Source organism: Lepus europaeus, chromosome 5, assembly GCF_033115175.1.
Source record: "Lepus europaeus isolate LE1 chromosome 5, mLepTim1.pri, whole genome shotgun sequence".
NCBI lineage: Eukaryota > Metazoa > Chordata > Mammalia > Lagomorpha > Leporidae > Lepus > Lepus europaeus.
This window is the reverse complement of record NC_084831.1, coordinates 31,224,868-31,247,946: the sequence shown is the minus strand read 5'-3', so window position 1 is coordinate 31,247,946 and position 23,079 is coordinate 31,224,868. Positions and strand designations below refer to the sequence as shown.

At 46.3% G+C, this 23,079-nt stretch overlaps 1 protein-coding gene across 4 annotated transcripts in view; it reads right to left on the bottom strand.

Annotated features, from left to right (window-relative positions):
* Positions 1–23,079, bottom strand: part of MACF1 (microtubule actin crosslinking factor 1) — a 411,586-nt gene that overhangs the window by 72,553 nt on the left and 315,954 nt on the right. For all 4 annotated transcript variants that reach the window (XM_062191021.1, XM_062191023.1, XM_062191025.1 and 1 more), the window contains one exon: positions 20,618–22,089. In XM_062191021.1, the coding sequence (XP_062047005.1) occupies positions 20,618–22,089 (1,472 nt within the window). The remainder of the gene's footprint in view (positions 1–20,617; positions 22,090–23,079) is intronic.

Sequence of the window (23,079 nt, the reverse complement as noted above, 5' to 3'; positions counted from 1 at the left end):
GCAGTCTAGGGGTGTATCCTTGGGAACAGTAGCCAGCGGGTCCTGAGCTGGCGGTGGGTTATCAGAGCAAGAAACCTGATCAAGAGCTAGGTCGTCAAGAGTCCCCAAGACAGCAGCTATGCAATCAGCTCCGTCCTCCACCACTGCTATTGGGTTTGCCTGTTCCTTTTCCTCAACAGTATCTGCCAGGCTGTTCTCCTCTGCCATTAGAGAAATCTTTCCTCTCTCTGACAGTTTCTCTTCCTCCCACTCCTCCTCAGCCTCCATCATGATCCATCGCTCATCCTCCTCAAACTTTAGCTCAGACTCTGTTTTCTCTCTCAGGGTGGGGGTTACAAGAATATTCAATTCTGGATCCAAGACTTCTTCACTCAGGCAAGGGGAGAGAGGCGGCATTTCCACAGTGCAGGCTACTTCCCCAAGGGGGTGCTGCTTCTCACTGAAGCTTCCCTTCGCAGAACTTTTCATGGCCCTGGGCCAGGTTGCACTTGAGAATCTGTGTTCCTGCACAACATCTGTGTTAGCACTTGCTGCTATAGCTTCTGATTCTACAGGCTGGAATTCGTAGGGAGAGCTCTCGCTGTGCTGCTGAAATCTCAAGTCCTGGCAGCCTCCAGTTAAGCTTTTCACATCTTGCCCTTCTGAAATACCTATGGACTTGGACACATGTTCCAGAGTTACTGCCTCTGACTGAGGCTCCCTCTGGTCCAAATGACCAGAACTTTCTGTTACTGCAGACCTGGATTCCTTCTTCTCTTGCAAGGAGGGATTTGAAGCACCAGCTTCTGAAACCTCACTGAGAGAAGCTTCCACCCTTTCTGCGAATTCTGGGAAGTTGGGTGGCATGAAGGACTTCCACGACCTCCTGTTAACATTGTCTTTGCGCTCTGCATTTGGCCGCCTCCTGGGTGGCACAGGTGCTGACTTCTGCACATCACTACTTAGCTTTAATGCATCAAATATTATTCTCTCATCCAGCTTTTTGCCTTCTGGTGCTCTAGGTTCAAAAACATTAGATGTTGCTCCTAATGTACCATTGCTGGAGAGAGTACTTCCTTCCATCTTTTCCATGGTGCTTTTTGAAGTCTGATTAAGCTTTGACCCCTGGTCAATTTGCTCATTTATCCTCATTGTATCATAGATAGATCGCTGTGGAACGTAGCAATCCTCTATATAGCCATCCTCCTCCTCTCCCTTCCCCAGGCAGGTGGGGTTCCGTCTTAAACAGTCTGGCCTGCTAAGTGGCTTACCCATACTTTTTTTTTTTTTTTTAATTAAGATGAACCATTAATCTCTGAAAAGTTTTTTCACAGGTTCCCCCAAAATGCATTCTACGAAAGTCCTTTTACATGTTCATACCGCACACCACCAAGTGCATCCGTCTGTCAGAAAAGCCTGGAAGCCCCACTTAGAAACCATTCTGGGAGAAGCTTGGAGAGCAACAGCTTTTTCCTCACCAGCCAGCAGCCTCAAAGTCACAGACAGATAAATGGCATAATTTAATCAGAAAACAAAATAATTCTTTGTATGGCTTCTGTTGTTTTTTTTTTTTAAATTATTTTAGAGAGCACTGCTCTTTCGCAGTCAGCAAAAATCATCTGATATTGACGTCTTATTCAATACCTAAGTTCCACTCACTTCTCATCAAAGCTGAGTGTGTCCTTTAATAACAATGGCACAGCCTCTCTAGTCTTCAAGTATGGCCCAAGCTCCTAAGAATTCCTTTCATTTTCTCCTCAGTCCCAGCCCTGGAGAGTCCAGCTGGTCTGAATTAGCCATTCGTCCTCCCCAGTTGGGATGTTTGCATTTGAACTGGGCTGGTCGGCGGATATTCCTGCAACTTTAAACACAGGAAGTCCTTCATTCGGGGCCAGCTTGGGGCTTCCTGTCTCCAAAACATCATGGCATTGTTGTGGCTCCCAGGCCAACCCCGCGCTGTGGCCGCAAAACACGGCGAGTGGAGCCCGCGCCGGGCCTTCCGGAAGGCAGGCGGGCGGGCTGCAGGGGCGGCCAGAGTCGGTCGGAGGGGCTCGCTTAGCACCGCCCGCGCCCCCGCGCCCCGTCGCGCGCCCCGTCGGGCCAGGCTCGCCTCACCGCAGGCTGGCAGGTGGCTCCCGGCCGCGCCGGCCTCAGGTCCCGCGCTCAGGAAGTTAGTTTGTCCCTCCGGCAGCCGCGTCCCTCTGCCGTTGGCGCCGCCGCCCCCGCCGCCGCCAGTCCCCGGCCCGCGGTCGCCGCGCCGTGGGCTGCATGACAAGCAGCCGCCTCTATTCTCCGCTGTGCCGCCGACCCCGCGGCCCGCCGTCCTCCCCGCCCGCAGCTGTCACGGTTCCGGCATGCAAACTTCTGGCTGGGAACAAAAGGCTCCGCTCCGGCCGGGCGGGGGGCGCCCTCCTCGCTCGCCCGCTCGCCGCTCGCGGGAAGTGCACGGCTGGCGGCGGCTCTCCTCCCCCTTCCCGCGCCGCCGCCGCCGCCGCCGCCGCGCCGCCCCGCCCGGGCAGGCCCCCTGGCCGGGAGCGCGCTGCGCGTAGAGCCAAGGGGAGGAGGGCGGGGCGGGGCCGCGTGGAGGAGCGAGCCCCGCGAGGGAGGGGGCGGCAGAGAGGATTGGAGGCCGAGGCGCCGAGGGAGGGGCTTCTGCGGGCTTCGGAACGAGGGACCCCGGGCGCCAGCCGCTCGGCTCCCGAAACCCACGCCCACCGCGCCCCGGGGCCGGAGCAGGAGCCCCGCCCCCGAGAGCCGAGCGGGGAGCGGCACCCGCGCGAGCCTCGGCCGCGCCGCGCAAATCCCCTGACAAAGGGAGGCCCCGCCCCCTCCCGCTGCTGGCCCGGCCCCGCCGCCCCCGCCTGGGTGCAGCCAACCGGGCTCGCAGCCCAGCCCAGCCCAAGGGCGAACGAACCCAGAAACGGCGCCCCCGCCTCCCCGCAGCCAGCCGGCTCTGGCAAGGGCCACTCCGGGCCCCATCTGCCGTCAGGGTCGCGCTGGCTGCGTGGGCCGCCTGCAGCGCCCTGGGATCCAGCCCTGCCGCCAAAGGCTGCCCTCGCCTCTCCAATGTCACCTTTCCGCGCCCCTTCCGCCAGCCCGCAGAAGACCAGTCTCACACCCGGCGCTTCTCTGGTGTCCCAAGGAATTCATTCGGTCACGCTGAGACCCCGTTATTGGATAAACTCTAGGCACGTTCCTTCTCTCTCCCCACAACCGGCCTTGGTCCATTCTCCCTGCGGGATTTCTCCGACCACAAACATGAGTGGTGTTCGGGGGTGAGGGGGAAGATGGAGTGAAGGGGTCTGCGGGGATGCCCGCCGTGGCACCCTGCGCCCAAACACCTGAGCTCCTTACGGCTGCGCACAGCCAAGGAAACCTGAGCCTCCTTGGGTCTGTATTTCAAGTCTCAAAACACAAGCTATTAAGGTAGCGGAAAAGCCATCTGGTCACCTGGTGACTTAAACAAAGCGCAACCCCGGAAACAGTCCGCTAGAGGCAGCTGTGTGTGGCTGCGAGGGTGCCAAACCGTGCTCCCTTTGTGATGGTCATTCTCTGATTGATGAAGGAGAAGGAGTGTATTAACGACTCTGAATCCCGCTGAACCATGTGATCAACCTAGTAAAACTTCGGGAAAAGTTTTATCATTCACACCAACATGAAGTGAAGGCAGATTGGCGTACGGAGATGTGGCGGTGAAACCCTGGGAGCCGGAGAGGTCCCTGCCAAACATGAGGTGTGATCAGAATGAAGCCGCTGAAAGAGCTTTCTCTGGCAAAACGTTCTGTACCTCTTTTCTTACTCTGAAAGAGGCTGCCGATCAAGTCTCCCCACTCACATACAGAAGACTCCCCCACCCAGAAGAGGGGTGAGGAGAGGCAGCCTAGATCACCGCCAGTCCAGTTTCAGAATTCTTTAGCTGCCGCACACTCCTGTGCTCTTCTGGCCCTATACTGCAAGGCACTAGAAACCCTGCCCTACGAGGAACAAAAAGTAGAAAGAACCAAGAATGCTTGACCTAGAGAAAGTTCCAGGAGATGCAATCCATGTGAATTTTCTGAAGGGCTGGGACGTGGGAGGAAGGAAATCTGTTCTGGATGTCTCTCTAAACTGGCACACTAAGATCCAAGGGCAGTTTTCAAACCAACAGAGAGCGTTCTCACAGCTGCTCAAAGAATAGGGTACCCCCTTGAAGGGGTGACTCCCCTGACTCTGGAAGTGTAAGCAGAAATTTCTCGGCAGAGATTTAGGGACACAGATTTACGAATCCTCTACAGCTTGTTCAGGATGAGTTTTAAAGTTCCTTTTAATTTTGACACATTGTGATCCTAAGGATACTTGGCAGTTTGGAGAATCTAGGTTTTAGTTTTCTTCAATTATTCAGAACTGGAAAAACTCAAGGGAGGCATGATCAATTTCACTAGCAAATGTCCCTGGCCAAATACATTCACTTAAGTGTTCAGATATCATAACAGACCGTTTAGCATGCCACAGCTCCTCTGGTTGGAAGAATCTGAGGAATTCAGGCTGTGGACTAAGGGTGGGTGGTTATTCTGTAAAAAAGAACGATCTTGAAGTGGAATCACAAACTTCACAGCCAGAAATTCCTTTCCGGTTTCCTCACCAAGTCAGGTGCCAATCAATTCAGTCTTTTCTTCACTAATCCCTCCCTACACCTGTTTACACTATCGGACTCCCCCTACCTCCCTTCAAAGCTCCATAGAAATAAATGGAGCTTTCCACAAACTGTAGAGTTCTGATCCAAATTTCTTATCAGGTTTAGTCATTCTCTCTAATTAAGGTGAAGACAATATTTCAGAGAAACCCTCAAAAGTTTAAACACAACCAATAGAAAAGATTACATATAGTCTACTAGTCCCCCCCCCCAAAAAAAAACCCACAAAGCCAAAGAATGTTTTAAGTGCTTTAGTTTTGTTTTTTTTTAATGTCATCAGTATGTGTTCAGAAAGGAATCAGAGGAAGCATAGGTTCTCTTTCCTCCATGTCGTTTTTTTATCTGTTCATGAATTTCTCCCTGGTTTTGGTATGTGGAACTCTGCCAATAGCCATCTCAGAGACTGAAATAAATACCTGATACAGCTTTCAGCTCTTGTTGCCCTGATAGCTATAACAACAACAAAGAAAGCATCTGCTCATTTCACAAGCTGTGTGCAGACTTCTTAGAAGAGAAATACAGGGAGCTCCCAGACAAGCTCTTTGCATGCTTCCTCCACCCCTGAAACCACAAATACAGGCACTGAGGCCAAATTTCAAATTAGTTTCCAGTTAGTTGATTACAGAGCTCAAAGAATTCTCTACTCACTTTGAAACCCCTAAGACAAGGCTTTGGTGTCAGTTTTTCCTTCAGTGAATTCAGGAGAAGGAAGAGTCCTGGCCCTTCCAGCTCCTCCCTGCAGTCCTCCTAATTAAAAGCAGCCGGGTGGAGCCGCCTCACACCCTCACACAATGCCCTTTCCAAGTTCTGGACCTGGCACCTTGCCTTGGTCTGCTCCAGACCTATCCTGCCAGTCCGCTGAGACAGTGTGGAGACCTCACATCCACACCTCCATAGATTCTACATCTTTTCATCCACCTTTAAGAAGGTTTGCTCTCGGAGGATTAATCTGAATAGAAAGAGATATGGAGGGCTGGTTGGGTCTTGCTCATTTTGAATCTACAAAATACCTTTCATCGTTGGGTCTCAACTTTACAAGCATTATTTAGTGGCAAGTGGAAACCCCACAGTATTAGTCTGTACCTGTTATGCTGTCAGCTACTTCCATCCTCTGCTGCTTTATTATAAAAACGGCTACAAAGTGGCTCATAAAGTAACAGCATGATGGGGAGTTTTAAATGGGAAGGGTTTGAGTGTGCTCATCTATTGCTTTACCCATGAGAAAACTCTACACACACTCTGCAGGAACTCTCATGACCCTTGGGAGCCCTTTCCTGTTTGTTGACTTTCTGAAAAGACACAGTGTATTAATGCCTCTTTTAGACTAATGGTCAAAAAAGAGTGGTGATGACAAAACCACAGGGCTTTGAAAGTTAGAAAAGACCTGACAAAGGTGGCAAGAAGGCAGGCAGGGGGACTAAGGGAAAGTTTAATAGAGGAAGGGAAGTGCATTTACTCATTAGGATTTGGACATATAGAAATGTTGAAGACAAATATTTCTAAGTGAAGTGCTAGAGTCAGGAAAGCATGGACCCTGAAGAAGCAAATTCTAATTCAGCGAGGTTTAGGTACAAGGTGCGTGGAGGGGAAACATGGTTAAGTAGCTCAAGGTCAGTTCACCAAGGCCTTTGAATGCCAACCCAAGGAATTTGTTTGTTTTTTGGTTTTTGTTTGTTTTTTTAAGAGTTATTTATTTGAAAGGCAGAATTGGAGGAGGGGAGAGACAGAGATATCTTCCATCTGCTGGTTGCCGAGCCAGGCTGAAGTCAGGAACCAACAGCTTTTTCCAGGTCTCCCACGTGACTGGCAGGGGCAAAGGAATTTGGGTCAGCTTCTGCTGCTTTTCCAGGGGCATTAGCAGGGAACTGGATCAGAAGTGGAACAGCCGGGACACGGACTGGCTCCCATATGGGATGCTGGCACTGCATGCTGTAGCTTAACCCACTGCGCCACAGCGCCAGTCCTTGGAATTTATGCTTTATACAGAAAACCTTTATTACATCAAGATTTAGTTAACTGAAACTTTCAGGAGGTGGTGGTTGCAGTATGAGTTATTGAATAATAGGAAGAAGGTTTCCTAAGAATTTGGGACAGGGTGCTCATTCAACTGCCATTTAGCTCATTGAAAAAACCCGAATCCTGGGGTCAGCGTTGTAGTGGAGCAGGTTAGACAATCACTTGCAATGTCAGCATTTGATATCAGAGTGCCAGTTTAGATCCTGGCTGGTCTGCTTTTTTCTTTCTTTCTTTTTTTTTTTTTAATAAAATTTATTTTTTTGACCGGCAGAGTGGACAGTGTGAGAGAGAGAGAGAGAGAGAAAGGTCTTCCTTTACCGTTGGTTCACCCTCCAATGGCTGCTGCAGCCGGCACACCACGATGATCCGAAGGCAGGAGCCAGGTGCTTTTCCTGGTCTCCCATGCAGGTGCAGGGCCCAAGCACTTGGGCCATCCTCCACTGCACTCCCAGGCCACAGCAGAGAGCTGGCCTGGAAGAGGGGCAACCGGGACAGAATCCGGCGCCCTGACCAGATCTAGAACCCGGGGTGCCGATGCCGCTAGGCAGAGGATTAGCCTATTGAGCTGCGGTGCCGGCCTGGTCTGCTTCTGATCTAGCTTCCTGCTAATGTGCTTGGGAAGGTAGTGAATAATAGTCCAAGTGCTTGGGCCCCTGCCACCCATGTGGGAGATCTGGATAGAGTTCCTGGCTTTGACCTGGCCCAGTACAGGATATTGTGGCCATTTGGGGAGTGAACCACTGGATGGAAGACTGCCCCCCCCCGCCATAGCTTCATCATTCTGCTTTTCAAGTAAATAAATAAATATTTTTTAAAAAGAAGGACACTAAATCTTTATATATGAAGCTTGGGGTAGTAAAATTACTTGTCTAAAATATCACAGCTAGTGAAAATGGGGCAAGGGGTTGCAAAAGAAATCACAGAAACATAATATCTGGATTTTACAACTGACCGGATAGAAGATAGAGGTTACAGGGAAAAATAAATGAAAGATAACATTATGCGGCCGGCGCTGTGGCGCAGTGGGTTAACTCTCTGGCCTGAAGTGCCAGCATCCCATATGGGTGCCGGTTCGAGTCCTGGCTGCTCCACTTCCGATCCAGCTCTCTGCTATGGCCTGGGATAGCAGTGGAAGATGGCCCAAGTCCTTGGGCCCCTGCACCTGTGTGGGAGACCTGGAAGAAGCTCCTGGCTCCTGATCAGCACAGCTCCAGCTGTTGCAGCCAACTGGGGAGTGAATCATCGGATGGAAGACCCCTCTCTCTCTCTCTCTCTCCCTCCCTCCCTCTCTCCCTCCCTCCCTCCCTCTCTCTCTCTCTGCCTCTCCTCTCTCTGTATAACTCTGACTTTTAAATAAATAAATAAACTTTTTTTAAAAAAAAGAAAGATAACATTACAATATTATTCTTGGGTTACTGAGGGCATAGTAACAGTTCCATTAAACAACAACAGGGGCATAGATGTTTGGTGCAGGTGATAAGTTGCCACTTGGGATGCCCACATCCCACATGGGAGTGCCTGGTTTGAAACCCTGCAACCTCATGTTTTGGGAATGCATTACAAGATGACAGTGACATTAAATGGTTCACTTGAATGGATACAATGAATTAAAGCTGGTAAGTTCAAAGTCTTGGATTCTTTTCTTCCTTTGACTCATATGAACTCATGACCATTTATTATACATATGTTTAGAAACATACATATATTTGCCAAAACTAAAGTATTTAAGGCTTTCTGTAAAACATCTCAATCTGGTGTGAGATTAGCAGAGAGATGAACTGTATCTGTGTTTTTAAGCTGTTTTCCTCTGAAACTAAGCTTATCTTTTTCTCCCTCAGACCTCAAGTTTCTAATTAAAGACAGATTAATAGTAAGAGGTATCTTTCCTAAAGATGCTGACTTGGTGGGTGCCACTATATGGCAACAGAGGAAGACAACATGGTCTATGATAAAAGCTAATTAGGCTAAGAACTCTGAGTTTGTTAAAGCTTATCTGATGGATAACTGAGTGGTTGGGGAAGTCACTGAGCTGGTAATGGCTTCCAGTTAATTCTGGTTAATGATTTGAAAATAATATTGATGTGTAGAGCACATATGCCAAGACCAAAATGGTCTCAGAAAAATTTGCTAGCTAGGGGCTTTGATATATGTATGCATGTATACATAAAGTATATTTAAAGCTGTGTTAGGGGCTAGTGCTGTGGTGTAGTGGGTAAAGCTGGCATCCCATGTGGGTGCTGGTTCAAGTCCTGGTAACTCCACTTCTGATCTAGCTCTCTGCTATGGCCTGGGAAAGCAGTAGAAGATGGTGCAAGTCCTTGGGCCCCTGCACCCACGTGGGAGATCCCAAGGAAGCTGCTGGATCCTGCCTTCGGATAGGTGTAGCTCCGGTTATTGCAGCCAGTTGGGGAGTGAACCAGTGTGGATGGAAGACCACTCTCTCTCTCGCTCTCTCTCTGCCTTTCTTCCTCTGTGTAACTCTAACTTTCAAATAAATAAATAAATCTTTAAAAAAAAGAAAAAGAATGATTACCCTCAGGCAAAAAGGGAGATCACTATTCTTACTGAAAAAATTTCATAATATTCTAATTAGTATGCCTGGATAGATTTTATTTATTTATTTATTTATTTTTGACAGGCAGAGTAGAGAGAGAGAGAGAGAGAGAACGGTCTTCCTTTACCGTTGGTTCACCCTCCAATGGCCGCTGCAGCCGGTGCACCGCGATGATCTGAAGCCAGGAGCCAGGTGCTTCTCCTGGTCTCCCATGCAGGTGCAGGGCCCAAGGATTTGGGCCATCCTCCACTGCACTCCCAGGCCACAGCAGAGAGCTGGACTGGGAGAGGAGCAACCGGGACAGAATCCGGCGCCCCAACCGGGACTAGAACCTAGTATGCCAGCGCCGCAGGCGGAGGATTAGCCTATAGAGCCGCGGCACCGGCCTAGATTTTATTTTTAAAAATGGATATTACGGAGGGGGGCTTTGTGGCTCAGCGGGTTAAGTTGCCTCTTGGGATGCCTGCATCCCATATTGGAGTGCCTGGAATTGAATCTCATCTCTGCTTCTGATCCAACTTCCTGTGAATGCACACCCTGGGAGGCAGCAGGTAATGACTCAAGTATTTGGGTCTTTGCCACCAATGTGGGAGACCCAGATGGAGTTCCTGGCTCTTTGTTTTGGCCTGGTCCAGCCCTGGCTATAGTAGGCATTTTGGGAGTGAATCAGTGAATGAAAGATATCTTTTTTTCTCTCTTTCCCCTCTCGAATAAATAAATAAAAACTTAAAAAATCATAGTATCATATACTTAGCACCTAATATAATCTACATGTTTTATCTATATCATTTTGTTTAATTCTAATTCTCATAAAAATGTTAAAAGTATGATTTGCCACTGTTGACATTTTATAGTCGAAGTAACTAGGAGACAGAGAAGTTAAGTAATTTTCCTTAAGGTTACTCAGCTAGTAAATGATAGAGCCAAGATTCAAAGCTAGATATTTCTGACTTGAACTTATAGTCAGTTTTTTTCACCATGTCAAGCTGAATGAAGTATGAAGACTCTTGTTAACTGTCAACTGAGTAAACGGCAGTGACCCTGAGGTGATGGACAACCACAGAGACCATTTCAGAATCTGGTTGTCTTCAAGTTCATGTGAAGTAGCAATTTTCTTTCTTAGGCTTAATACTCAAATGAAATCGTGTTCCCTTAACATATGTTAACTAGTAAAGAAGGAAGAGAACATGGAGGAAAGATGGAGAGATGAGGAAACCAGGCTAAGATTAGCATTTGTTCAGGACACACAGAATACACCTCCACCCTGCAGAGAAGACAGCATTTTGAAACTTAGAGCTCACGAGGTTTATGAGAAATAAAGAGAATTCATCCAAGTTTTCACTTGTCTCCAACTACGTAAATACAAATATATTAAATACTTTGAGAGACACAAAAATGGATTCATTGAGATGAGAGATGGGACAAATGCACACAATCAGGAAATGCCAAAATTGAGCAGTGTGTGTTAAGGGCCAAATGCATTACACATATTAAGTGATTTAGGAGGGCAGTGAGTTGGGGAGATCAGGAACTCCTGTAAAGAGACTGAACTTGAGTTATGACTTCAGGTATGAATAGAAATCAAATAGATAAAATGTGTAGGGAGTGTCTGGAGTAGGTAGCTTGGTTTGTACAGGAAGTAAGACTGGAAAGATAGTGGGGGATCAGCTATGTGGTTTCCAAGGCTGGAGAAGGAGAGCCTGGAGGCAGAACCAGATCAGTCCTGAAGGACACCGTCACTTGTTCCATCAGATGCTGCATTCACTGAAGGAAGAATAAGCACTCACAGAAAGAAGGGTGAGTACAGACTGAGTCTCAGGAACCCCACCTTGGGGGCCCAAGTTTTAGAAGATTACAGGATAATCTATGTTTTTATTTCCCCCCGTAGGAACCATGTGTGTACACGTCGGATGTCCAATCACACTAGCTCTGCATTTTTAACAGAGGATTCTTTGTTACAAACAGCAAGGCTCAAAAGAGACAGAGTCTGATAAAAATCACACTGAGATCAGTACTCCCAGCTGGTGCAGGGGCTGGTGCCATTCCATAACACACCACACAGGAAGCAGCTTGAGATACACAGCTGACTGATTGCCACAGCAGGAGCCTGTGGCAGGGTGGGGTGGGGACTGGTCAAGCATGGAGAGAATTCTTTAGACACTGACTCAAATTAGTTCAGCAAGATCCTGACTTTGTACAACAGTCAATCTGGAAAGCAGCACTATTTCCTAACTATTTTTGAAAAAAGGAAAAGAAAACCCCAGGAACTTCTCTAGGCAGTAGAATTACTGCACCAATTAACTCTCACTTGTCATGGAATCTGAAGAAAGCAAAAATGAAACCTATTTTTCAAGAAGAGGGCTGAAAAATTCCCTCATTGTAAGGGGTTGTCCTGTGTGTTCTCTGATGTTTAGCAGCATCCACTATAAGCCAGTAGCAGTATCTACAGTTGTGACAATAAAAAATTGCCAAATGTCTCCCAAGAGGCAAACTGCCCTGGTTGACAGCCACTGGTGTAGCATGAGCTTTGGTGTCAAACACCTTTACTAACCCCAACTTGAATGTTTTACTTATTATGTGGTTTGAAAAAGGAGTTTTAACCTCTTCAATTCTCAGGTTTCTCATCTGCAAACTGAGATTTTAAATGTCTTGACTTACAGAGGAGTTTTTGGATTACAGACCATTTGGACTTAGGTCTCTTATTGTACTTATCACTACACCACTACTACCACAATTCTTTCTATCTGTTTCCCACACTACATTATTAACCTAGTGCCCACCACAAAGACTGACCAAATGCTAAGTAAAGATGGTGCAAAAGGAATATGAATCTGTTTCTTTTTAATCCCCACAAAAGGATACATGGACCATTACCTGGTAGCACTTATGAGAAGTTCATCTCATGGGAAATGTACATTTTTATAATTTTAATTTTTCCATGAACTTTTTGGAGCCCCCTTGTTTTTTTATGCCTTGTTGGCCTAAAGTTCTCAAAGATCCATATTTCAAATAATAGCACTGGTGGCAGGAAAATAGGTTGTGAAGGCCTAGGGAACACATGTACTCCATTCATCCTGCAAAGCCAATACCAGAAACTCCTATTTGAAAAGCATTAAGTGGTGGCAAAATATTAATGAAGGTGGGGAGGGAGCACATTCTCCCCATAGCTAGGTTCTTCCAACTGGGACAGCTGTGACTTAGGAAGAATTCATTGGCAGGAGGCAGCCCTTTGGTGTAGTGATGCTTTGGTCCCCTGACCTGACATGACTCCCCATGGGACTCGTTTTATTCCTGGTTAAATCAACTGACTCTAACAAAAAAGGTCCCTTGAAAGCAACTTATCACGCTTCCCAGAGGCTCCCTGCTCTTGTGCCAGCCCGCTAGAAAGAGCCCAGGGTCTATTTTTCAAGTTCCAGGGCCAGGCTAGGCTGAGGCCACCGATCATTCACTTTTAGACACAGTGAGAAACAGTCCTGTTCTGCAAGTCTGTGTTTGTCTTAACCATGTCCACTAGTTAGAAATACAACAGTAAATACAACTTCTACATAGGGTACATCCTAGTTTTTCCAGAAACAGATTTTTTTCCCTTCTTGTGCAAAATCGTATGCTGAATCTTAGTTGTGCTACATGCTGATATTGTATATGAAAAATTTCAGAAAACTCAAACTGCTTTTTCCTTTTCTTTAGCTGACACTGTATTTGTTTACTGCTTTTAAAGTCTCTCCTTGCTACCAAAGTCTCAGGCAGATTTTTGTGAAACCTACCAACACTTTCTTGACAACTTTCTATTTGATTTTACTACCTTTTTTACAGTGAGACAGTGAGGCATGGGGCTCCTTTAAGGTGATGTAATGGTTGCAAGCTTGGGATTTTTACTTCTGATGCTGATACTGAAAACACTAACTGGCAATACTTCAGCATGCAGCTGGAAAAGTTGCAATACGAAGCAAACTTAATAGCCTTGAAGGCTCCTTCACCTTCTCTCCATCCAGTTGGTTTGGTGTGGGCGGACAGGACTATTACAGAGCACTGGAATTCTTCTCTGAGGGGGTAGATGGGAGGGTGGTCACACAAGGGTTATAAATATCAGTGGCCAAACTCCGGTTTGGCTGGAGAACAACTGACAGACTGTAGTCTCCCCTTAAAGACACAGAACAAAGAAGCTCCCTCAAGAATTCCCACAAAGGAAGTTCCTCTTCTCTTTAGAAATGCATCATCAACCAACACCTGCATCAACAACTGTACGCAAATTCCCAGATGCCAGGCAAAGTGGTTAGGAGATTTTATGCCAGACACAGATCAGCACCAGCAAAAACAAAGAATCCAGGGCTTACCCTAAAGGAAGGCTGACTTAGAGGGGTTTTTGCTACTATATACAGCCATAATCAGATTATCAAAAGACCACCTGCCATATAAATATTTAATCAAACAAATCTATTCCAGTTCAGCCCTAACTTTCCCACATACAGACGGCGATTTTCTTCTAGAGTAGTGGTTCTCAACCCAGGGTGATTCTGCTACAAGGGGATATTTGGCAATGTTGGAGACATTTTTGATGGTCGCAACTGAGAAGTTACCAGTACATCTAGCATTGATAGATCAGAGGCACTGCTAAACACCTGACAATACAAAGAACAGTGCCCCACAACAAAGAATTATCCAACCCAAAACGTCAGCAGTGCTGAAATTGAGAAATCCTGTTTTAGGCTATTCTCTTTACTTCCTTGGAACCTCATTCTTATTGGAGCAGCCTTGTTTAAGGAAGAAAGAAAAGAACCAAGACAGTTCAAGGGTCAGCACAAGGGGAGGGAGTTTTTGGGTATAGGGGGCTCCTATTCATCCATCTTGGCTGTTGTAAAGCTAGTGATACCCAAAACTAAGGTGACAGGTCATACCAGGTTTGATTTCCCTTTTCTCCAAGGGCAGGTAGATAATGCTGACCTCATTTACTTTATCCTCTAGTGACTCATTCTCAGGCAAGTGTACTGACTGAAAAAAACATAGATGGGCTGATATCACCTTTGTAATCATTTGAAAGGAGTAAGTGTCCCTGTACAAATTGGCAGTCTTTAGTTTCATGCTGGGCCTTATCTTGCAAGGGTTTTTACATGTGTTCTTGGGGATGCCTAAGCAAGCATTCTAAGAGGCAAAAACTCTAAAACCACACCCTCCCACCACCAATAAAAGATAAATAAAACAGATGAAGGGGTTTAGAGGACTTTCTTGTATTTTCATAGTAGGGTATTTAAGACTTCCAGGCAGAAACTGCTAAGTGTATTGAGCCCCTGATCCTGGGCTTTGCAGTAGGAATGTGAATAGCCCTTGGGAAGCCCAATACTACAATTATATCCCACCTAGACTGCAAAGGAAAAAAGACTGTGGGCTTAGATGCTACAAATGCACCATCAGATGAAGGGAACCATTGTGAGAAACCCACAGAGCCTAAAGGAGGTTTCCACTTTTCCCACTGTTCTTTCTTGTCACTGAGAGGTACAATGCCAAGTCTGAAGTCTGGCCTGAATACACCCACTACACTTGAAACATGGAGTGTGAATGATGGGGCATCCAGGATTCTCAACACTGCTCATCAGTATGATGCCAAAACCACCAAATACTTTCTGACTGAGAGGACAACCCGGTTCTTGGAGTAAAGGGGAAGCTGGGGTGCAGGGGAAGGGTTGGCTTAAGGTTCAGAGTGATCTCAATTCTTGACAAGTAAAACCTACACAGGGAATTTCAAAAGCCGGAAAGCCTCTCGTTATCATCAGACTTAACAGATTTCTTTTTTTTCTTCGTTCCTAAGAAGGTCACACTGGGTGAATTCTTTGGCTCAAGTTTCAGTGATATAAGGTGCCTCCTTTCTTGTCAGTCTCCTGATAGGCACATACGATTCTTTTTCCTCAATTATCAGAGGCTCTCTTGTTCAGGAAAACGGAATTTCCTAAAGAGATTAGCCAAAGGCTTTTCCTTCCAGTTTTCTGAAAACATGCTCAATACTCTTCAACAGTGATTTCTGGAATGGTTTCTTCTTGTCTGCTTACAACAGAGAGCTGACCCCAGTAAGGCCCTAACTCAGGAAGCTTGAGGTTTCTGCCTGGCTGAAGTAGAAAAGCGCTCTGTCCCATCCCCATCTGATAGGTCTTCACTGGCTGGCCAGATTCTATCGATTACTCAGAAGTGATCGATGGAAAGACTTTCCTAGGAATAATGACTTCCAGCTTTTTCACGTTCATTTAAGGAAGAAACTTTTACCACAATGAACTGCAGCTTTCTGGGTTTGTCAGTGCTATTACAGTTCCAAGTAAGCCTACGGGTTCTCGCCAGATGTACTCATCCGTCTGCTCTATGACCAGTGGAGCTAGCTAATGCCATGCAGAGCCCGGACTCAGGCCTCACAGATGGATGTCCTCTTCTCTCACACAGCTTCTGTGCTTAGACTATGATTTCATTAAAAAGGAAAGAAGCCGAAAACTTAAAAAGTAACGCTTTTCTAAAATCTTTATCCTCATCTCTGTATTTTTCCTTATTAAAAATAATTTGAATCTGAAAGTAGAGTCCTACTTTATGAATCTGGTCTGCTGCTAGCATAGAGGAAGACTAATCTACAGCTGGGATATAGCACTCAAACCGTAAAAATGAATCAGTCTTTAGAATGGGTCCAAAAAGACCTTCCCTTTACACAGCCTCTTGGGAACTGTGGAACTGACACAGAGTTTTTCCCTCTCATTGTTTTCACTTCCCATGAGCTCAGCATGAGATCAGCCAGGAGTGAACTCTTCCCCTCCCATCAAAGACTTTTGCTGGGAATAGACGAAAAATCTTCCAAAAGCTCTGACTTCTCTCTAAGGTGGATCAGTGCAATAGGGCTTCTGCTGTGTACCACCATACTGAAGAGGAATCCCCATTACTCTGTACTACCTGTCTACTGCCTTAACGATGGGCCACATGCCAGGTACTCCATTACTCTCAGCCTTTCTCCCACTCTCCGTCCAGGCTTGCCTTGTCAAGCAGCAATCCACTACAGATAAACACGAAGTGCTTGTGCCCAGCTGATCAGTCTCTGGTTCCAGCTTTCTCATCCATAGTGTTCATGGTGGGAGGCATATTCTTAGAAATCTGCGAGATGGGTTGGCTATAACAAGCAGCTAAGCAGCTACTGAACTCTGGTTATTACTAGGCAACATACAAAGATATAAATAAAATATAGTAATGCCCAGTAATTTCTTGAAATCCTCTAACAACTTAAAATGCAGGATCACTCTAGATACCAACAACTAAATAAAAAGATGACTTGGCTTCCATATCCAAACACATTTATGCCTGCCTATAGACTCTTTCCTATATTCTAGCTCTTATGTAATGTAAATTTAACAGGGTTATTTACTTCATTTTCTGGTTTACTAAAGATTAGAAGGGAGGAGTAGGTTGCTAAAAAGGCAGACCTAGTGCCAGCAGTGAGAACATCTGATACCATGGTAATGGAGGCAAAAAAATCAGAAATTACCTATTCCCTTCCCCTAAGAATACACAGTCAACCCAACCATTTCAACAGTGTGGAAACCTCATACAAGAACTGCAATACAGAAGTCAAACTGCACAGCACACAGGAACGTTTAATGCAAAGCAGCCCCACATGTCTCTGACAGCCTTGAGAGTGTCACCATAGCAGAAAACAGCACACTACCTTTTTAATGTACACATTAAGAAAAACTATGCTACATACAGTGTTTAGAAAATTAAGAAAATAAAACTTAGAATATTCCTACATAAACGAGAATCTGCTTACATAAAACTGTTTTTTGAGCCTAGAGAGATACATTTCAATTTTTAAAGAAACTCATTTAGTTAGACAGATACAATTCTAAAATAACCTGGATCCGAGTGAACTAAATATTGTAGGCATACTTGCAGAGAAGTCACTGCTTTCAAGGAGTTTACAATGGAAAAGGAAAGAAAAATGGCTAAGCTGAAATAAGGACGGCCAGTCAGCTATGAGAATAGAGCTGTGGGGGTTTCTAAGCAGCACAAAAATTGGCTCACGGATTTGAATTTTCTCTACTTACCATTCCTATGTGGGTGCCTCAAGAAACCCAAATATGATGACTTCCACTGTTCTAAACTTACAATGAACAAACACGGTAAGGGGGTTTTCTGCTAATGTTCCACTTCAGTGCTGTGAGCTCCGAGAGGGGCCTTTCTAAAACTAACCCTTTCTTGGCCGGCGCTGTGGCTCACTAGGCTAATCCTCCACCTGTGGCGCTGGCACCCCGGGTTCTAGTCCCGGTTGGGGTGCCAGATTCTGTCCCGGTTGCTCCTCTTCCTCCAGCTCTTTGCTGTGGCCCGGGAAGGCAGCAGAGGATGGCCCAAGTGTCTGGGCCCTGCACCCACATGGGAGACCAGGAGGAGGCACCTGGCTCTTGGCTTCGGATTGGCACAATACGCCGGTCAAAGCAGCCATTTGGGGGGGGGGGTGAACCAACGGAAGGAAGACCTTTCTCTCTGCCTCTCTCTATCTAACTCTGTCAAAATAAATAGATAAAAAAAATAAAACTAACCCTTTCTGAGGCTGGCATGGTGGCATAACAGGTTAAGCCACCACCTGCAGCAATGGCATCCCATATGGGAACTGGTTGGAGTCCCAGCTGCTCTACTTCTGACCCAGCTCCCTGCTAATGGCCTGGGAAAGCAGTGGAGGATGGCCCAAGTGCTTGGGTCTCTGCACTCACATGGGAGACCTGGACAAAGCTCTTGACTCCTGTCTTTTTAAAATTCTTTTTAATTTTTAAAAGGTTTTATTTTATTTATTTGACAGAGTTACAGACAGTGAGAGGGAGAGACTGAGAGAAAGGTCTTCCATTCACTGGTTCACTCCCCAAATGGTGGCGATGGCCAGAGCGGCGCTGATATCTGAAGCTACGAGCTTCTTTCGGGTCTCCCACATGGGTGCAGGAGCCCAAGGACTTGGGCCATTTCTGCTTTCCCAGGCCACAGCAGAGAGCTGGATTGGAAGAGGAGCAGCTGAGACTAGAACTGGTGCCCATATGGGATGCCAGCGCCGCAGGCAGAGGATTAACCTACTGTGCCACAGTGCCGGCCCCTTGGCTCCTGGCTTTGGCCTGGCCCAGCTCCAGCCATTGTGGCCATTGGGGGAATGAACCAGAGATAGAAGGGCTCTGTCTGTCCCTCTCTTTCTCTGTAACTCTGCTTTTCAAATAAAATAAAATAAAATAAATCTTTCAAAACAAAAAACTAGCCCTTTCTATACTTGAATCTTATTTACAAAGTTGAGACCTTTATGTGGACCATGAGGCTCTCACCTGATGTTAAAACCATCTCTTCATCAATGTTTTTTTTTTTTTTTTTAATTTTTTGACAGGCAGAGAGGACAGAGAGAGAGAGAGACAGAGAGAAAGGTCTTCCTTTGCCATTGGTTCACCCTCCAATGGCCGCCGCGGCCAGCGCGCTGCGGCCGGCGCACCGCACTGATCCGATGGCAGAAGCCAGGTACTTAATCTGGTCTCCCATGGGGTGCAGAGCCCAAGCACTTGGGCCATCCTCCACTGCACTCCCTGGCCACAGCAGAGAGATGGCCTGGAAGAGGGGCAACCGGGACAGAATCCGGCGCCCCGACCGGGACTAGAACCCGGTGTGCCGGCGCTGCAAGGCGGAGGATTAGCCTAGTGAGCCGCGGCGCCGGCTTCATCAATGTTTTTAGAAGACAAACAATGCTGACAGGTAGGGGCTCTGATGTCAGGAAATGTGAATGGATCGTGTAGGTATAATAATTTATGCTGGAGATGGGAATAAAGTGCTGGAAGTATCCTTAGTAAATTTATTCCATGGGGCCGGTAGGTACAGCAGGTAAAGCCACCATCGGTGAATGCCAACATCCCATATGGGCGCCAGTTTGAGTCCCAGCTGCTCCACTTCCGATCCACCTTCCTGCTAATGGCCTGCCTGGGAAAGCAGAAGATGGCCCAAGTGCCTGGGCCCCTGACACCCCCAGGGGAGATGTGGATAAAACTTCTGGTTCCTGGCTTTGGCGTGACCCAGCACAGGATATTGAGGCCATCTGGAAAGTGAAACAGCAGACGGAAGATCTCTGTCTGTTTTTCCCTCTTTCTCTGTAACTCTGACTTTCAGAATAAATAAATAAATCTTTAAAAAAAATTTATCCATGCACCATGAATAACACAGCAACAGAGTAGAGTGAGGCATGTTTAAGTTTAAAAGAAAACTCATGAGGTAAAAGGCTCACATAGTGAGAGAGCCAAGACCCAACAGACAAGCCTGTGACCTTGCAAATCCACACTTTTGGGTCACACTGTCTACTCATCTTCTTATTCTTATTCTTTTTTTTTTTTTTTTAAGATTTTATTTTATTTGAGAGGTAGAGTTACAGAGGTAGAGAGAAGAAGTACAGAGGTAGAGTCTACATGGGTAGAGAGAAGGAGAGACAGAGAGAAAGGTCTTCCAACCACTGGTTCACTCTCCAGATGGCTGCAACGGCTGGAGCTGAGCTGATCCGAAGCCAGGAGCCAGGAGCCTCCTCCGGGTCTCCCCCATGGGTGCAGGGGCCCAAGCACCTGGGCCATCTTCTACTGCTTCCCCAGGCCATAGCAGAGAGCTGGCTTGGAATAGGAGCAGCCGGGACTCAAACTGGTACCCATATGGGATGCCAGCACTGCAGGTGGTGGCTTTACCTGTTATGCCACAGCGCCGGCCCTAATCTGTTGGCTAGACTCACACAAATCTCAGGACTACAAATTCTGACTCAGGTAAAGAATTAAAGTATTTTTAAAATAAAAGCAGCATTTTTCAAACTCTCCTACAGGTACAAGGGTTCTGGGGTGTATTCTGAAGGCTGCTTGCTGGAAGTGAGAAATTCCTTTGAAGTGTCATGTTGAATCTTAATAATGCATGAGAATTTTACATTTTATTCCACAATACATCAATAATGCCCCATTGAAATCTGTGTAAAATCAGCACTTTAGAAAGGTGAGCCCTTGTTCATGTTATAGTTTCTCATAATTCAATTTGAAAAACAAAGACCTGAAGGCACATTTCTTTCTGTTCACAATCAGTTAATTTACAATCTCAAGAGATCACAAGGGGATATTCTAAGAGTAAGAGATAAGGCTTAGACACTTTTTTCTGTATCCTTAGTTGACTATAATAAATAAAACAAACTACAAGAGGAAAAATGTTCAAACCAGTTTGCTCAGAAGTCCAAGAGACTGTTTAGTCTCCAAACAGTGTGTTTTGATGGTGGTGGAAGTGAGAATAATGAAATCACTGAGAGAAGTTAAAATGTATACTCAATCGGTTTCTAAGTTACAGGCAAGGAAATGCTTACGTTAGACAGAAAAACATTTACAAACGAGGGTGAGACTTACCTTAAAATCTGCTAACTGTTGGTTGATGACGTCCACTTCAGTCCCCACTACCCACTGCAGGGCCTCTCCCTCCTCTGCTGCTGTGGTCGCATCATTGAGTCCTTTCAGCTTCCTGTAGAAGTCCTCCACCCGGCCCAAGGTCAGCTCTAACTGCTCCTGCCGAGCTTTCCCCCTCTCTGTCAGTTTGCCACACTGTTTATTCAGGGCTTCTAGCTCCCTCTTGAGACCTAACAAGTCCAGAGTGCCCTCTTCCTCTAGCATCTGTCGGCACTCTGCTTCAGAGGCCTCTATGTCTAACTTGAGGACTTGGATTTTGCTAAGGAACAGACGGACATCCTCGATCTGGGACTGCAGGCTATCAGTGTCTCTGCCGATAGCACCCATGCCATCTAGCTCATCGTCCAGGTCTGCCAACTGGGAAAACATTTCTCGAACTCGGCAGTGAAACTGACCAATTCCCTCCAGCTTGTTTTCCATTGTCATGCAACCACTGTTCACTCTTTGCTTCACTTCTAGGAATTCTTGCTGGGTAACCTCAGCTTGGTGTAGAAGTTGGGAAGCATCAGATCCATCTGGGGCATCTTCTACCAAACCCTGAGTAAAGTTCCTCAGATAGTCTACCTGAGGCTCCAGGGCCTGCAGCACCTCCTGTTGAGCTCTTAGCTTCTCCAGATTCTTGTTGCTACAGGCTTGAGAGCCCAGAGCATCAAAAATCTCGAGTTGGTGTTTGGCTCCTTCAACCTTCTTCTCAATATTCTTAAAGCTTTCCTGGAACTCCTTGAGCCTCTGGGTCATTTCTTCCAGTGACCCTGTTTTAGCCTGCAGCTCCTCTGTAATGGCATCCATGTTCTGGTTGATCCCAGTCTTCTCATCCCGGATATCATCCTCATCCGTTTCCGAAGAGTTGATCAGAATGTCAGCAGCACTATTTAGTATTTCCAGCAGGGAGCGGCGCTTCTCCACCTCACTCAGCATAGCCTTTGATCTCAGGAGACTGGACTCCAGCTGCACGGGGTCCAAGGTGATCCGCAACTCAGACATCTTGGCCTTACAGTCTTCTATCCATGGCATGAGGTCTTCCACGTGCCACTGGTACTTTTGAGCTTTCTGCATACAGTCCTTGAGCCTAGACTGCCTGTCTGCAGTTTTTTTACTAAGCTCTTCCCAATGGCTTTTGAGCTCAACCAACTGGTTTTGTAAAGTCCTTTTCTCTTCTCCAGGAGGTACAGAAAGAAGCAGAGATTCCCCTTCAGCCACAATCACCTCATAGGAACCACTGTGTTGATTAAGACTCTTCTGAAACTCTTCATTCTCTTGTAGCTGAGACTGTAGCTGCTCCAATTTTGCAGAAATTGGGCAGTTTTTTGCTTGCTGGCTTTGTTTGTTATCCAACCAAGTCCTCAGCTCATCAAACATTTGCTGGAACTGCTGGGTGCTGGCAAGAGCTGCCTGGAGTCTGTTCATGCGATCGGCTGAAATGAGAAAACAAAACTGAAATCAATCAAGCTCAAACATGGCATTTGAAATGTTTGTTGAGAGTATGTGAGCCAATCTTAGGGGAAGAAACCAAGGTTAACGGAGAGTCTACCATGAAAAAGGGCATATAACTAGGCTCCTTCACATACCGTATGTATTTTTTAAAAATTTATTTATGCATTTAATTTGAAAGGCAGAGGGGCAGAGAGATAGAGAGAGGTCTTCCATCCACTGGTTCACTCCCCAAATGGTTGCAATAGCCAGAGCTGGGCCAGGCCAAAGCTAGGAGCCAGAAACTCAACCTCGGTTTCCCATGTGGGTGGCAGGGAGTCATCATCTGTTTCCTCCCAGGTGCACATTAGCAGAAAGCTGGATAGGGGGCAAAGCCAAGATTTGAACCTAGGGACTGATATTGGAAGCGTGTAACCCAAGAAGCATCTTAACAAGTGTACCAAATGCCTGCCCCTACATTTTATATTTTAATAAATCCTTGTATCAACCTTATAAGGTGATCTGAGTAACAAAAATAAACTCTCATTTCTGAGCCAGTAAAAAGTAAAGGTCATAAACATCTCCAGAGGAAGAGGCGATGGATTTATGACGACATTTTCCCTGTATGAGGTCATCATGATTAGTTCAGAGTATGTTCTAACTTTGTATACATAATACGTGTGTGTATGTGTCTATGAGCAGGAATCCCTACCTTTTGGCAGAATTTCACTCTCTAGGCTATGCTATGTAAAGCCTCATATAACCTAGTGTTCAATGCATAATAATCATAGAAATTGTCACTGTACTTGGAAGCGCATTAACAGTGTTCTGTGTCCACAGCTACTCAAGAATGATCCTAGATTCTGGGGCCTACTACTTTTTTAAAAAAACTTTTATTTAATAAATATAAATTTCCAAAGTACAACTTTTGGATTATAGCGGCTTTTCCACCTATAACCTCCCTCCCACCCACAACCATCCTATCTCCCACTCCC